Source organism: Lissotriton vulgaris, chromosome 2_1 (genome assembly GCF_964263255.1).
Source record: "Lissotriton vulgaris chromosome 2_1, aLisVul1.2, whole genome shotgun sequence".
NCBI lineage: Eukaryota > Metazoa > Chordata > Amphibia > Caudata > Salamandridae > Lissotriton > Lissotriton vulgaris.
This window is the reverse complement of record NC_141687.1, coordinates 816,010,630-816,027,231: the sequence shown is the minus strand read 5'-3', so window position 1 is coordinate 816,027,231 and position 16,602 is coordinate 816,010,630. Positions and strand designations below refer to the sequence as shown.

The 16,602-nt window shown below is 43.8% G+C and overlaps 1 protein-coding gene across 1 annotated transcript in view; it reads left to right on the top strand.

The window, feature by feature from the left end:
- CCDC141 (coiled-coil domain containing 141) overlaps window positions 1-16,602 on the top strand; it is a 658,578-nt gene that overhangs the window by 264,028 nt on the left and 377,948 nt on the right. The window contains exon 6 of the mRNA XM_086956207.1: window positions 10,170-10,289. Coding sequence (XP_086812333.1) covers window positions 10,170-10,289 — 120 coding nt within the window. The remainder of the gene's footprint in view (window positions 1-10,169; window positions 10,290-16,602) is intronic.

Sequence of the window (16,602 nt, the reverse complement as noted above, 5' to 3'; positions counted from 1 at the left end):
TAGTTTGAGTGATATTTTGGCTGTGGGTTGCTTAAATAAACTTCAGGACATTGAGTGGGTTCGGAAAACATATTTTGTGTAGGAAACCTCTTTTGGAGTATTTATGTAGAATAAGAGCCTGTTGAGCTGAGCTCTTCCTCCTTGACACAGAACAGATCCAGTATAAGGGATGTTACGATCCAAACAAACTAGCAAAGTTTTTATTGTGTGCATCATGACATTCAAAGCACACATAAAATCCATAAACATTCTATTTGACCGGCAGGTCTGTAGCCTCCAACCTTAGTACTAGTTGATTTACTTTATCATCACTGGCCGGGGTCTAGAGAACTCGTTTATGAAAGTGAATGATGATGTATTAAATTGGACCCCTCACTGTACATATGGGCCCCTCACTGTACATATATTACAAAGGAAATAGCGGCTAAAACTAAAAGGATAGCAAAAAAGACATCACAGCCCTTTGAGCACTGAACTAATGGCTTTGGAGCAACAATATGTGACTTTGATCTCAAAGGGGCTAAGTCTGTGTGTTTAATGCCAGAAAAAAATAACCAGGGGCTTTATTAAAAAAAATGCCCTGGGGGTACACAACAAGTGTGTGCGCCCACTTCTGCACTTCCAGGACACTTTGGTATTAAAAAAGGGTTCACAGGATCATTTGCGGTCTCTTCTGTAATACAGAGAGCATCAGCGCACATGTAACACCAGCACTAAGCTAAAGGGATAGTCCCTCATTTCTGTGGGGCCGTGACCCCATGAAGTAGACACTTTGCCTCTGTGCCAGCTTCTTATTGTGGGTGCAGGGGACCCAGACAAAGAGACTGTCAGAAGGTGCACTGACTGTGCGCCACAAAGATGTGAACAGTCCATGCCCCCTCGAGGGGGCCAGTCAGAAGGAGGCAAAACGGGATCCCATGGATCCTCCCAGATATCCCCCATGCAGGAGGGTTGTGTCACTCACTGCACCTGCCTGCAGGGGGATCTTTATCGTTCTTGAAAGTACAGGCCAGGTACTGCGAAAAGGTAGACCTGCTGCTTAAAAGATCTGCCAACCTTTCACTAATGCACTGCACATAGTGAATTTTATTGAACAATTCTAGTTGCAGCAGTTGCTACCTGTTTGGCCTATTTACAAGTTTCTCGGGAATACCGTATTAGTATTTCTGCACCTCTTATTACCCATACTTCAGGAATGGGTAAATTAATAATTTGTGAATAGCATGGGATTCAAAGTTTTCTCCCCAAGGGTTGCCTGAGAACCAGGAAATTACTACAGGAATCGAGAATTCCACACCATGTGCCCGTAGTAATGAACCTATTTTTCATTCTATTGACACCTTGTAACGTCACAGTTTTTCAGTTTGTGACATAGGTAAGGATTGTTTGGTGCACGATATTCCCTTTCCATTTAATTCCTGATTGGCTTGAACACAGTGTTTCTTGCCCAATTAGGAATAACAGAAGACCTTTGATGTAGGCCTAAATGTTTTCCATTATGTTGGAGAATTTCTTATAAATATAACATCTATTTGGTTGTTCTTTGCTCTGCCTGTGTTCAAAACAGTAGTTGCATATCTTCCCCTTTTCAGTTACACAGCCCAGTCCAGACGCCATTGTTAATAACTAAGGTCTGATTTAAAGGGCACTCTGTCATAGTGGCCACTTAGTCCCCTTTCCTCTGTACTTAAGGGGCGAATCTCCATTATTTAGAGTTGGGCAGGCCTTGGGTATGTCAGCGGCGGAGACTACTCCGCCTCTGCGGCTGATATACACCTCTGATGGCCCAACGGAGTAAAGAGTGTTCAGAGGTTTTGTATTTTGTCCCCCTGACCTATTTAGAGTCGACAAACAAATGACAAGTTCTTACTTTCCAAAACATGGTTAGTGGCTTTGAAGAGCACCCTGAGTCTATTTGAGGCCTCATGAAGATGAATTGCCTGCATGTACTGCGCTGTGATGAACTACCTGTGTGTGGTTTGGAGTTGTCTCAGGGATGGTCTTGTAGTCTTGCAGCTGTGTGGATTTCCGCTTCTTTTTCTAACATCAAATGGAATATTTTCTGTTGCTGAGTTCCTAGCTGCATCAAGGTGCAGATCATTTGGCTTTTATGGAAGGTGATTCATCAGGGTATGGATGCGTGCTTCCATCTGGAGAGTCCTGTTGATGTCCAGTACCAGTATATCTATTTTGCACAATGGTGATTGCGACTGTGTAGTTATTTGTAAGTCAGGGATTCCATAGGCAGAGCGTTTTTTGTTTTGCTAATAACTTTTATGCTGCTTTCAGACTCTTCACAAAACAAAACTTTCCAAATGAAAAGTACATCCAGCTCATCTCCTTTCTGGAAGTTTTCGGAGTGATCCATTACACAAGAGCTGGGAACAATAAGGGGGTCCCAAAATACTTTTTCCCCACGCTATTTGAATAGAGAAAATTAGTCAATGTTACTGGACAAATGGCTGAGCAGAATTACACCACATTTAGTAGAAAAATGGATCATTATCAGAAACCGTGCATTTTGTAATAAACCACCAGATAATGAGAGCAGAGGCTGTAGCGCATCAGGCAGGGGGAGAGAGTGCCACCTCTGGTAGGCTCAAGGAGCCCGTCGGGGCAGGGGTCGGACACTAATCCCTACAATAAAGACGGTGCCCACATAGGCACCACCATAGGGATTAGGATGTCAGTTACTCACAGCCTTTTCATGCTGGTCTCACCTCAATGGGAAAGCTGTCAGAAAGTGAATTTGGGGGACTCTAGCAGGGACCCCATCACCCGTGGGCCTCTGATATGTGTCAAGGGGCACATGTAGTGCCCCCCAAACATCCATGCACCATGTGCCAGGCTCCACATGATGCCTGGCACATGGAGGATTGATGTTTATAAACATCCCTTTTTCTATTGTGGCTTGTGCTGAGGCCCTTTTCCAGGTGGCAGCGCAACCTGCAATGGAAAAAGGGATGTTTCCAACCGCCTACAAGTTATTGTCATCCTAATCTGGCGGGTGGTACATTCGACTTCTTATCAGGTGGTCCCACTCTTGCTGTGATTGTGTTTGGATGCTCGTCTGACCGCCTTCGTAATAAGTCCCTAAGGGTCAATAATTTGTGCTGTCTAGTGACATGGGAAAAAATTGAAAAAAAAGCATTCTGATTGGCTGGATCTGCCAGACTGAGATCAGGCCCACAGGTCCAAGAGCTCAGTAGAGCATTGTTGCATCCGCCATTACAGGGCTCAGAGTCTCGATTTTATAGTCCTAAAAAGAAATTTAAAAAACTTGGGTTGGGTTACCCTGAACCCCTAGCCGTGGATGGATGCCCAAGAGGGACCTCCCAAAGAGTCAAATAAAATAAATATATATATATTGGGGTCTCTGAAATCCTGCAGGAATCCCACTGGAGACAGTGCAGAGCCCTGTGCTCCCACAAGAGTCCTGCAGGACAGAAGAAAAACATTTAAAACAAGCATTTGCAATGCAATAGGTCTCGCATTATTTAAGTTTGAGCTATTATTATTGTAAATGGCAATGTTTTTTGCTTTATGCTATAGTTTTCTTATGTACATAAAAAGCTACATATAAAGTATTTGTTGTTAAAATTATTTATGCTGTATTTAAATTTGTTTGCATAAAAGATTACAAGAATATCTTAGCAAAAAAGTTAAACTTTTTAATGGTAATTGACTAAATGTCCATTTGTACATTTTAATTTCAAATAGGTAAGTGTAAACATCACAAATATATTGTGCAAACAGTGCAAAATATTTTAGCCATAAATATTTTTGTTTTATGAGGTAGTTTGTAAGAAAATGATTGTAAAAGGCAAACACTGTAATTAAAATGTAACATATAACAGTACAGTTATGGCTAGTAAACATACATTAGTAGTATAGTATAATTGTAAACAAGATGTAAATAAGACTACAGAAATTAGCATGAATTATCACTTTAATATCAACTTTACAAACATTTTGAAAACACGATCACAGCTGGTAATCATGCATTGGCTTGTTATTACAAGCATTTCATTTTAATAAATATTTCTGATTCCCAAAAACAAATATGACAGTCTCTCAAAATAATGGCTTTTCAGTTTTAGTTGTATCTTTGATCTCCATGTCATCAAGTACTCATGAATATTACTGCCCCATGGACAGAGTCTGGCTTTACATGTCTACATATTAACATCCAATTCCATGAACACCCATCGCATGCCAGGGATGACCATCACCGCTGGTGAAGAGAAGCACAATTGTGTCAAGAATGCCCACAATACGTTGTGGTCCCATTATACCAGGGATGGGCTCAATAATGCCAAAGATGCCAACATCATGCCAAGCATTGCTAGACTAAAAGTGGGAATAATTCTAACAGGGACACCACCAATAAATTAAGAAGGAACACCATTACGCTAAGGCAAGCATTACCGCCTTCGGGTAAAGTCCGCGCTATATAAAAATGCATAAATACATGAATAAAGAAATACCGCCTTCGGGTAAAGTCCGCGCTATATAAAAATGCATAAATACATAAATAAATAAATACCGCCTTCGGGTAAAGTCTGCGCTATATAAAAATGCATAATTAAATAAATAAATACATACCGCAAAACATCCTCGTTACTCTGCCGGCCTGCGACCAGGAAGTCAGGCAGGCCGGCGCGACACCCGGAAACAGGAAGTAGGAGGGCGGGAGCCTACCCCGCCTCCCACGGAAGAGCCGCGATTGGAGCCGTGTTGGGAGCAGGGAGCACCGGAGCAGGCAGGAGCCTACCCTGCGCCCCGGTGCCGAAGGAGGGAAGAAGAGTCCTGCTGCCGGGCCTTGCAGCTGAGGAGAGGAAGCCGGTGAGTGCGTTGCTGAGCGGCGTGCGGGCGGAGGGAGAGGAGCATGTAGGCGCGGGGGGGGGGGCCTGTGTATGTGTGTGTATGTGTGTGCGTGCGTGTGTGTATGTGTCTTGGAGTGCGTGTGTGTGACTGTGGGGGAGGGGGTGTGTGTGTGAGCGAGTGTCTGTCTGCGTAGTGTGTGTGTGTGTGTGTGTGTCTGTGTGTGTCTGTGTCTGTGTGCATGCATGCGCGGTAGGCTGGGAGGGCGGCGCATGCGCAGTAGGCTGGGAGGGCGGCGCAGGACGGAACGTGCGCGTTCGCGCAGCCAAATCCGAATGCTAAAAATCGTGCCAGTTTCTTGTCCCTCATTCCCCGGCATCCGCCAGCTATAGAGTCTCTGTCCCTGTTCCAGGGCGAGACCTAAAAAGGAGGAATGTGGGAGGGGGTCAATAGGCAATTGCCTGGTCATGGGGACTTTCCGAGTCCTGTAGCATACCCCACTCTTTCCAGGAATGAAGGTCATGCACAGAGAAGGGTTGGCTGCCATATGGTGGTTGGGCTTAAATTGGGCCAACCGCACGCTGGGTACGGTTGAAGGCTGTGCATGGCGGGTGGGTGGTTGCTTGCAGGAGGTTGGGTGCAGAGCTTAGCTGCTGGCCTGGCCCTGTGCCAACCATGCAGCGCATTTCTGAAGGCTGGCAGCCCATGCAGATGGGGGGCTGAACACATGGCCAGTCTTCAGGCCAAGTCCTTCGGCCCACCCCCACTGCTGCACACAACCATTAAAAACATAGAAATCCACTGAAATAAAACCAAAGGTCCAGGTGGCCCATCAAAACAACTATATTTAGGGATAACAATACTCTCAGACCCTGTGCACTGTATCCATTATGCCAGTAATCCCTTTGGCATAAAGATTTGTAAGTATAAACTACTTGTATGTGGGGAGTTCATCAATAACAACATAAACACAAAGAATGAATTCAATAAAAACTTATACATATCTAATGTACTCATTTTTAAATCCTTACAGTGTTAACATTTGCTAAATTACAATCATATTATACCCAAATTCTACTTGCTCCACATTAATTTCATAATCCACATGTATTTAATCACAAACATCTTTTTTCCATCATTTTATCAAAGTCCAGAGTGTACGTAATTGGCATAAGGTTTCCAGTCTCCTATCCTAAGGGTAGGGCACGGTTACGCCGCATCTTTTTTCCGCGGACTTTCAGTCTGCATACCATTACTCCGCAAGGTCATTGACCTCGCATACCATCACTCAGCATTTTTTCACAACGCATGTGCATTTACCACAAAGGCCTTTACAACGAATTACGTTGTAAAGATATGTATGGTAAATGCACATGCGTTGTGAAAAAATAATAGACTTTAAGAAGATGGAACCAGGAGGAGTGTGGAACCACGATGACGAGAGAGGTAAGGGGGTTTGGGTTAATTTTGTAAGGGTGGGGGGTAGTGCTGGGGTAGTGATTGGGTAGTGTAGTGTAGTGTAGTGTTAGTGTAGTTTAGAGTTGTGGTGGTTGTGTAGTGTAGGGTCATGCTGGGGGTAGTGTTTTAGGGTTTAGGGTAGTGTTGTAGTGTTAGTGTAGGGTCATGCTGGGGGTAGTGTTATAGGGTTTAGGGTAGTGTTGTAGTGTTTGTGTAGTGTAGGGTCATGCTGGGTTTAGTGTTTTAGGGTTTAGGGTAGTGTTGTAGTGTTTGTGTAGTGTAGGTTCATGCAGGGGGTATTGTTTTAGGGTTTAGGATAGTGTTGTAGTGTTTGTGCACTGTAGTGTCATGCCGGGGGTAGTATTTTAGGGTTTAGGGTAGTGGTGTAGTGTTTGTGTAGTGTAAGGTCATGCGGGGGGAAGTGTTTTAGGGTTTAGGGTAGTGTTGTAGTGTTTGTGTAGTGTAGTGTCATGCTGGGGTAGTGTTTTAGGGTTTAGGGAAGTGTTGTAGTGTTTGTGTAGTGTAGGGTCATGCTGGGGGTAGTGTTTTAGGGTTTAGGGTAGTGTTGTAGTGTTTGTGTAGTGTAGTGTAGTGTCATGCTGGGGGTAGTGTTTTAGGGTTTACGGTAATGTTGTAGTGTTTGTGTATTGTAGGGTCATGCGGGGGTAGTGTTTTGGGGTTTAGGGTAGAGTTGTAGTGTTTGTGTAGTGTAGGGTCATGCAGGGGGTAGTGTTTTAGGTTTGCGGGTCGTGTTTGTGTAGTGTAGGGTAGTGTATGTGTAGTGTAGGGTAGTGTTTTAGGGTTTAGGGTTGTGGTGTGGGTGTAGGGTAGTCTTTGTAGTATAGGGTCGTTTTTTAGGGTTTATGATAGTGTTTGTGTAGTATAGGGTGGTGTATGTGTAATGTAGGGTAGTGTTTTAGGGTTTAGGGTATTGTTGGTGTAGGGTAGGGGAGGGTCGTTTTTGTGTAGTGTAGGTAGTGTTTTAGGGTTTAGGGAAGTGTTAGTGTAGTGTAAGGTTGTGTAGGGTAGTGGGTAGTGTTTTGGTGTTGGTGTAGTGTAGGGTAGTGTTTGTTAGTGTTTTTTGCAGGGTACTCACTTACCTTTAAAACTTTTACAATGAGTATACCTTTAACATGCATGCCTTTGCGTTGTAAAGGCATGCGTGGTAAAGGCATATTCGTTGTAAAAGTTTGCGTTCTCTTAATTTGAGGAGTGATAGTATTTGCAGATTAATTTTTGCGGAGTGATGGTATGCGGGGTATTTGTATGCGGAAAAACGTCACATATTCATCCTAAGGCAATGCTTCTGTAACTGCCTGATCCTTTGGCAAAGTCCAACAAGTGTTTCATGGATGTCTTGCTGCTACTTCAGGATTGCAGGAACAACAATTACATCTTAAGCTTTACATCTCACAATAGATACAAAAATAAAACAGCAACAATCCTCTGACTCTACATCAACCCACATATACGTTTCTAATATTTACAGTCGCAAGTTATATTGTAGAAACCGCATTATTCACCAAAACCATCTTTAATATAAGTTTTCACATTCATCAAATGAACATTTTCACCTATATATGTTTGGACATATGTTGTATTCATCTAAACAGGAGAAATAAAATGTCAAGTCTCACATTAAGAAAATACATTTTATAAGTCCAGAAAGTGTTCAAAGACCCAATTCACAATGCCAAGGACGGATAATAATATGAGAAAAGCACCTGAAAAGGCCCAAATGTAACTTCAAATAAGCTGACCCTGATTGAGCTGTCCAATTTCTCCTTTCATTACATATAACATGTCTCAAATCAACAACAATTAAATGGACAAAGAGTAATAAAAGTGCACCCACTTCCTCTAACCCGATAGTAATCATCATTCTCATATGTGAAGAGGCAAAAAAAATGTCCCAATAAAGGTTCTTGTCCAATATATCAACGCTCCTGATTCAGGATCCACTACAGGGCAGTATAATGCTAATAATGATACTGAGTCACACCGTTAACTGCCAAAGCCTGTATTTTTTTCAATTTTACCAGGGAAACACTTATTTGGAATTCCAACAGCAAACACAAAAGTGACAAAATCACATTGTGGTTGACTATCATCCATGAGCTCCTAACTGCAAAAATATCCTGCGAAAGCAGTTCCCTTATTATCTACCTGTGAAAAATTACAAAAAGATTTTTCCAGAACTGCCCGTCATTGCTTATCACAGAGCTCCCACTTTACGACCTCTTACTGTGAGGGATGAACTTGAAAAAGCTGTAACAAATGCTGGGGTTTATTCCTTAGCTTCTAATAGGTGCATCATAGGTCAACACTTTTTAAAAAGGTCATCAGTAACAAGTTCTGTTAGAAGAAGAACCTATAAGACAGCATCATAAATGTTGATCAACATACATCATTTATGTGATTCAGTGCCAACGCCAAAGTAGTTAAACACAATATGTGAGCTAAACAGTGAATGAGCTCTGTATGTGAGTCAGGAATCTTAAATCAGCAATATTTAATAAGAAACTGGACCAGCCTGTAGCAAATCATTTTAACCATGTGGACCGTTTTCTAACAGATTTGAAGATTTTCCTGTGGAACGTGGACTTCAGAGAAAACGTTTGGATGTACTGTTTAAAATCATTGCATCCAGATGCACTGAGCATCACTGACAATACCACTTGATCACTAAATATCTTAAGAAAGCTCAGGGCTGCATTGATTCACATTCTAAATGGAATCTTTATTCATGTTGTTTTTTCAGAATCCAGTAGTGTCAGCTGTGCAGCCACAATTAAATGAATCGTGTACTGTCCGAGCAAGGTGGAAGCGGAAATGTTGTTGTAGAAATATATTTTTATTCTTTGTTGACTATCTGTTTGGGGCACTTCTTTCTTTTTGGGGCAACCTCAATTTTTTTTATCCCTAACCTCCATTTACCGTTCACCTCCCCTGAACCCTATCATTACCTTAACCTCCCTTTACCTCTACCCGCCTGGAACACCAAGATAACCCCTATTCCCTTTACCCCTTTGTTTTTTTTTAATTACATGAAAATTATGTTAGTTCAAAGAAAAGAAAATTAATGGCATGGGAAAGTTTAAAAATACTTGCCTGCGTGGTACTTGCCTACATGGTAAAGTACGTGTGGTAACTGTCATGCATAGTAAAGCCTGCATTGTAGGTTGTTTTCAATTTTTAAAAAACATTTTGTGAGTGTCATGGCAAACTCAATTATACTTCAATATCACACCTCCCCTTCTTCCTTTCCAGTAATCTAAATACACATACTTTCTGGTACTGATTTATTTTGCAGAAGACAGGGGTCCACTTAACTACACCTTTTCCATTTATACATCAGGAGAAGCATTAACCAATCAGAGGGTAGGAGATGGCATATTCGTTCTTCAGTAACATTGAATTATAATCTTGCTCTTTCTTAATCTTTTAATTCCTCAGTAGGCATCTTGGGCTAACAGTCCAACAATGTGCAGGGAGTGAAGATAATAAAGCCACAATGATTGACAGCGGATGGGCCATTCTGTAGACATTACAGTATATACATATATTTCTTAAAATGATCATTACCAGAGTCTGTTATTTTCAGTTTCATTTGTAATTGAAGCAATAGGATTTCTACAAGTTTAAAACTTAGATTTCCAATAGGAATGCAATGGAATTTTGGGAAAAAGGAAATTACAGTATTTAGTTTTTAAAGTAGTTTTTACTAACGCTTTTGATTAAAGTATCTCAATAGATGACTACAACTAACTAATCTGTGATACAATGTATTTGTATATTTTTGCCATTACCTACTTTACTTTAGTGACAGTAGTGATATCATAATATTGATGATATTTTTTTACCTCAAATACATTTTTTTTCTACAGGTGACCTGTTGGTTTAAAAAAGACATTGAAGATTATTTGCAAAATGGACTCTTAGGTTCTTCCTTGACTGAAAATGAGGAGTTACTCCGCGAGTACAAAGAACATGTTCGCAAAGCCAAGGTAAGACAAATCAGCTGTCTGAACCTCTCAAGAAAAGGCAGCTTCCAAGCACAATTTAAGAAATATTTAGAAATATAGGATTTGATTCTGACTGCTTTTGTAACTAAAAAATATTGGTTTGTTAAAAAATAGAGAAACCGAACAATGTAAACTTTTTATTAACAAAAGTGTTTTTTATATTTCTTTTTTGTTTAAAGAAGGTTTTCTTTTTTGTGTTAACAGCATAGACAATCAAATTTTCATTTGCAAACTCCTTAGGACAACCTGTTTGTGCATTTCACAGTTGCAACTTCACAGAGTCGACCCAAATACTTTTGCATCAATTCATATATTAGCTACTCTTTTAGCGAATCTTTGCTCACTCCCCGGCCATCTTCATGCCAAATGCAGCATTGGCTGTGACTACTAGTCTACTAGCTGTGGGAGGTGGATACTGGGCACGAAAAATCCACTCACCCACTCACAATTGCGAGTGAAATTTTTGCAGTTCGAGCAATTTTTAGCACTTTCTCGAAACAGGTGTTCTGTTAGTTCAGAAGTGAATGAGCAATTAAAAGACCTTTAAATCTTGCTTTATCTTGACACATTTGCAACTGCTCAAGGACAGAGGTCAAATGTCAGTTTGTCTTTTTACTAATTGTTGCTCATGTGTTCCTGGAAAATTGTATTTACTTTTCTTTCTCTTTTTACAGTCAATGCTTTTTGTCAAGTGAGCTATTTGACAATAATTGTAAAACAAAATGCAGTTTTTTAAAATCTAAAACAACATTTAAACAGCTTGTAAATGAATAGTACAAGTAAATCAGAAATTATGAAAGAACTTTTTTTGTAATTCAGAAGTGTCATGCAAACAAAGATTTAAATTGGAGGAAAACAAATCAGAACACTTTACTTGGTGATGTGCAAATGACAAATATTTGCAGAAACTTTATTTCCAAACATTGTACACTATAAAGTTTTAAAACCACATGTCAGTGACAAATTCTGTGGCCATTTCAATGAAGATCTGCTGATTGCAAATAACAGTGGGCTGCTATTTTATGCTTTAGTTATGTAAATATTTATTAAAGTGACAGTTTTTAAACATGACATGAGAGAAATTCCTGGCCAAGCCCTGATGCCAATGCATTTAATGAACTAAGAGGCAATTCAGCAGGCAAGTGTATCTTATATGTGGCTAGATTTGCATTCTATACGGAGCTAATGTTTAGTCTACTAAATCAAACAAAAGTGTTTTCTGTACAGCAGACATGCTGAACTTGTGTATTTGAAGTGTTCTCATATGTGATAAAGAAGAAAATTGTGTCTCAGTGAATTAAATACTTGCCCAGGATCACATAATTTGAAGCCAGTTTATTAGTATAAAGCATTATAATTAGGTCGAGTAGATTATTTAAGTCACTAGACCTGCAGGTCTAGAAACATTTTGTGTGATTTTTCCAGCCTTGGGATAGAAATGAGTGGGACAAAGTAACAACACAGGGAAGGGTATGCCTATCTGGAGTTATTCTACATCCCAAATATGACCATTGTTTGTGCATCTTGTGCCTGCAATCGTCTGCTCATGTATTGCCAGAGCTGTGGTGAAGAGCACATATGCAGCTTTGCAGTCAGTAATACCTGTGGCTATATCAGGGCAGTGTCGCCATTTCTAGCCCTGGCCTTGTGGCATCATTGTGAGTGGGTGCGATTACAATAGTGCTGCATTCACTCTGTAGGTCGCACAGTATTGTGTCCCATCTTGCTGAAATTGGGATTTTACAAGGTCCAATATATCTTTCCTGTGGAGTACAACATTCTCAGTTTGGACCATATTTGCAGGGAGTGCCTCCAGGTCCCGTTCCTGGGGGGTTCAGGGGATTTCCACCTCTTAGTAATCAGTCGTTTTTCTACAATCACTCCCAGGTCAATAAAACGGGTGTTCACCCTCTGGTTTGTACATCTGCTATAGAGATGCAAAATGCTTGCCTCCCACGTAAGGGTAACTGAGTGCTCCGTGCATCGGGACAAGGCGTCTGTAACTGACCTCCAGTACTCACAAAGTATCGGGCCATTCAACAAAATATGTAACAGGTTCACATCTGCGAGGCTACTGTGTGGGCAGGTGGCATCTGTGCGGTTAAAGTATTTATTAATTCTAGCAGTGGTGAGATACGCTCTCTGTGTGATATAGTACAGTATTAGGCGGAATTGCATATTTCTAGAAAAACAAACTGGACTTTCAAACACTGGGACCCACTTTTTATCTGTAAATGGGTGGTGTAAGTCCTCTTCTCAATGCTGTCTCAAGAGTGACAACATCGCTGCAGCTTGGTTTCTGAGGGAGTTAGCAAACTACTTTAGGAGATGTCTACCCAGCCCTATGACGTGTAAGTATTGAATCATTAAGTATGTTTGAGGTTCATTTGCATTGTCTTCCCATTGGCTACTCAGGACTGCTAGGAGTGAACAATGTAACAAAAAACTGACCTGGGCTGAGCCCGTCCTCTTCAACCAACGTGGCATACAATGCTAATTTGCCATCCAGGTTTAAATCGCCCATGTCCCGCCATTGGCACAGCTATGACAACATGGTGACCGCTCAGTTCCTGGCGTACCCAGCAGGGGCAGTGCTGGCGACTACGGTGTCATATGTCATGTGATGTATAACACCTATGATAACAGCGGTCTGCAGTATTAAGTAATAGAAGCTCCAGTGATTTCTCTTTTATACAAGGATAAAATAGGGAAAACGGGGAGGGAGTGACCAGGGTGGCGAGATGGCAGTTGTGTTGGTTAACTGAAGCCCAGCCATCCATCTGGCCAACCACTGAACCTGCGCGGCTAGATAGTACTATTCCATGTTAGGGACTGCCAATCCCCTGTTATCTGTCGACAGAGGTATTTGATGGCTACTCGGCAACGGGAGCCACCCCTGAGAAAGTCTCTGATAGTTCCTTCAAGGGTACGAAAATAGGGGGGTGGTATATTAAGGAGCAAATTAGTAAACTAGTATAGGACCACCATTTTAACTAGGTCCACCCGACCCATGACTGACAGCGGTAGAGTCCCCCAGAAAGACATCTGGGAGCGAATGGACGTCATCGCTCTGCCCAGATATTCCTCCAGAGAGTGTTTTTTTATATATCTTTTCAAACAAAAGGCATCAACAGATAGAGTACCCATTAGTGTTGCAATTGCACTTTAGCTCAGAACATTCCTGTCCAATCCAATAATTTCCGTTTCTCTGCCTCGTTCCTGCCCCAGTGATCTCGTGCATGAAGTAGCCCCTGAATAGAACTCAGGCACTCTCTCCCTGTTGTCTTCATTGAAGCAGCTCTTCTGATATTTTAGCTGACTCGTGCAGATCCGGTTGCTCCCCTCTGTCCTCCTGGGTATCGTAGCGCTACTCCTAAGCTGCCTGTGCTCTGTGCTTTGTTCCTAATATTTCATCACTGCGCCGCATTGTCTCTTATCCTGGCTCTGACATTAGCGCTGCTTTGCTGCTTTGTTTACTGATTGCACTGTGCTTAATTTCATAGCGCCGACTTGTACTCTCAAGTGCTGTGTTCATTGCGCTGCTCTGTGACCCCTCACAGCGTCCACCACTCAGCCATTTCATTTGTAGATTTATTATTTCTGTAATAGCGCTCCAGTGCTCGCCCCAACCTCTCCCTGCTTACAGTTGTTGTTATTGTTGCAGCCATTTGCTGGCTGTGACGTCCAAGCCCGGCCCTCCAATCACGCTCCCGCCTCCCAGCTGAGCCTGCCTCGCCCCTCCCCTCCCAATATCCTCTTATGACAGAAGCTTTTGCGCGCAGCGTTCACGCGCAGCGACCACGCCCCAGCCGCGCCGAAGGTGCGCCAAAGGTAAGCCCGTCTACGCCCGTCCGCGCCTGGACCGCGCCCAGCGCCAGACCCCCTGCCCCTCGCGCTGCCCAGCCCCCCCGCACTACCTACGATGCCGCCACCCTCCTAGCCCTTAACCCCGGTCGCGCCCCCAACTGCGTCCAAGCCGCTCCTGGACGCACCCATGGACCGTTCTCCTGCTTCTCCTGCAAATTTAGCGGCACCGACAACATCTCCGCTACGACCACACCACAGATTCCCGACCCCAACCACCTACAATGCATCCTTCTCAACACCCGCTCGGTCCACAGGCACGCCATTGACCTTTGGAACCTACTAGACACCATCTCTCCTGACGTAGCCTTCCTAACGGAAACATGGATGAACGCTTCCTCCGCCCCTGACATCGCCATCGCTATCCCTGATGACTATAAGATCACACGCAAGGACCGCACCGACCATACAGGAGGAGGAATCGCTATCGTCCATAAGAAATCCCTCCGCATCTCTACCAGCTCCGACGCCAACCTCGCTAACTCCGAACACCTTCACTTCCAGATCCACATCGACCCCAAGACAACTCTCAGAAGCACCCTCCTCCCCGCGCAAAATTCAGTGAAGACATCACGGACTTCATCACCCCACACGCGCTCCCCTCCAAAGACTACATCCTTCTGGGAGACCTCAACTTCCACCTTGAAAAGATCAACGACCGCAACACCACCACCCTCTTAGACAACCTCGCCAACCTCGGACTTAAACAACTGGTCACTTCCCCCACCCACATCGCAGGTCACACACTCGACCCCATCTTCACCTCCAGCAACCATGTCTCCTTCAGCCACACTACGGATCTCCTCTGGACTGACCACAGCTGCGTTCACTTCACCTACAACAAGCCGAAACCCATCATCCACCTCCAACCAACTCTACAAAGAAACTGGAACAAAATCACCACGGATCAGATCTCCACATCGCTCCTTCGAACCTCCCCAGCCCTCTCTTCTAACGCCAACGAAGCCGCCTCCAACCTCAACCTTTGGTTATCCAACACCGCCGACACCTTAGCACCACTGAAAAAACGTCAACACAAACTTGGCAACAAGAAGGCCTCATGGTTCAACGATGATCTCAAGAAGTCCAAGAAACTGTGCCGCTCCCTTGAAAAGGCCTGGAAAAAAGACCCATCCACCAGCAACAAGGACGCCTTCAAAAGCGCCACCCATACTCACCACCAACTGATCCGAAAAGCCAAGAAAACAGCATTCAAGGATCGACTTGACAACAACGCCCACAACAGCAAGGAACTTTTCAACATCGTCAAGGAATTTTCCAACCCCTCGGCCAACTCCAACGACATCACCCCCTCTCAAACCCTCTGCGACTCCCTAGCCTCTTTTTTCCACAACAAGATTGCTGACATCCACAACAGCTTTGACAACCAACCCGGAAGCCAACCCACCCTACCATTTGCTGACCATCTTCCCCCTGTAAACACCCTTAACGCCTGGAACCCAATCTCCACTGAGGACACCATCCGCCTGATGAATTCCATCCACTCTGGATCCCCCACAGACCCATGCCCTCACCACATCTTCAACAAAGCAGACTCCGTCATAGCTCCGCACCTCCGAGACGTCATCAACTGCTCCTTCAACTCCGCTACCTTCCCAGAAGACTGGAAACACGCTGAACTCACCGCCCTTCTGAAAAAACCAACAGCAGACCCCACCGAACTCAAAAACTACCGCCCCATCTCGCTTCTTCCATTCCCGGCCAAAATCATCGAGAAAGCCGTCAACAACCAGCTCGCCGCCTTCCTCGAAGCCAACAAATCACTCGACCCCTCACAATCTGGCTTCCGAGCCAAACACAGCACTGAGACCGCCCTCATCGCAGCAACAGACGACATTCGAACTCTACTGGACAATGGAGACACAGTCGCCCTCATCCTCCTCGACCTCTCTGCAGCCTTCGACACAGTCTGCCACAGCACCCTTTTACAACGCCTCAGAAACATCGGAATCCAAGGAAAAGCACTGGAATGGATCACCTCGTTCCTCACCGGAAGAACCCAGAGAGTCCGCCTCCCACCATTCAAGTCCGAGGCCTCTGAAATCATCTGCGGCGTACCTCAAGGATCCTCACTCAGTCCCACCCTCTTCAACGTATACATGAGCCCCCTCGCGGCCATCGCCCGCCAACACAACCTCAACATCATCTCGTACGCGGACGACACTCAACTGATCCTTTCTCTCACCAAGGACCCCAGCACCGCCAAAACTAACCTACACGAAGGAATGAAAGAAGTCGCCGAATGGATGAAACAAAGCCGTCTGAAACTGAATTCAGACAAAACAGAAGTCCTCATCTTAGGTACATCCCCCTCTGCATGGGACGAATCCTGGTGGCCGGAAGCCCTCGGAAAAGCACCCATCCCGACAGACCACGCACGGAACCTTGGCGTCATCCTGGATTCTTCACT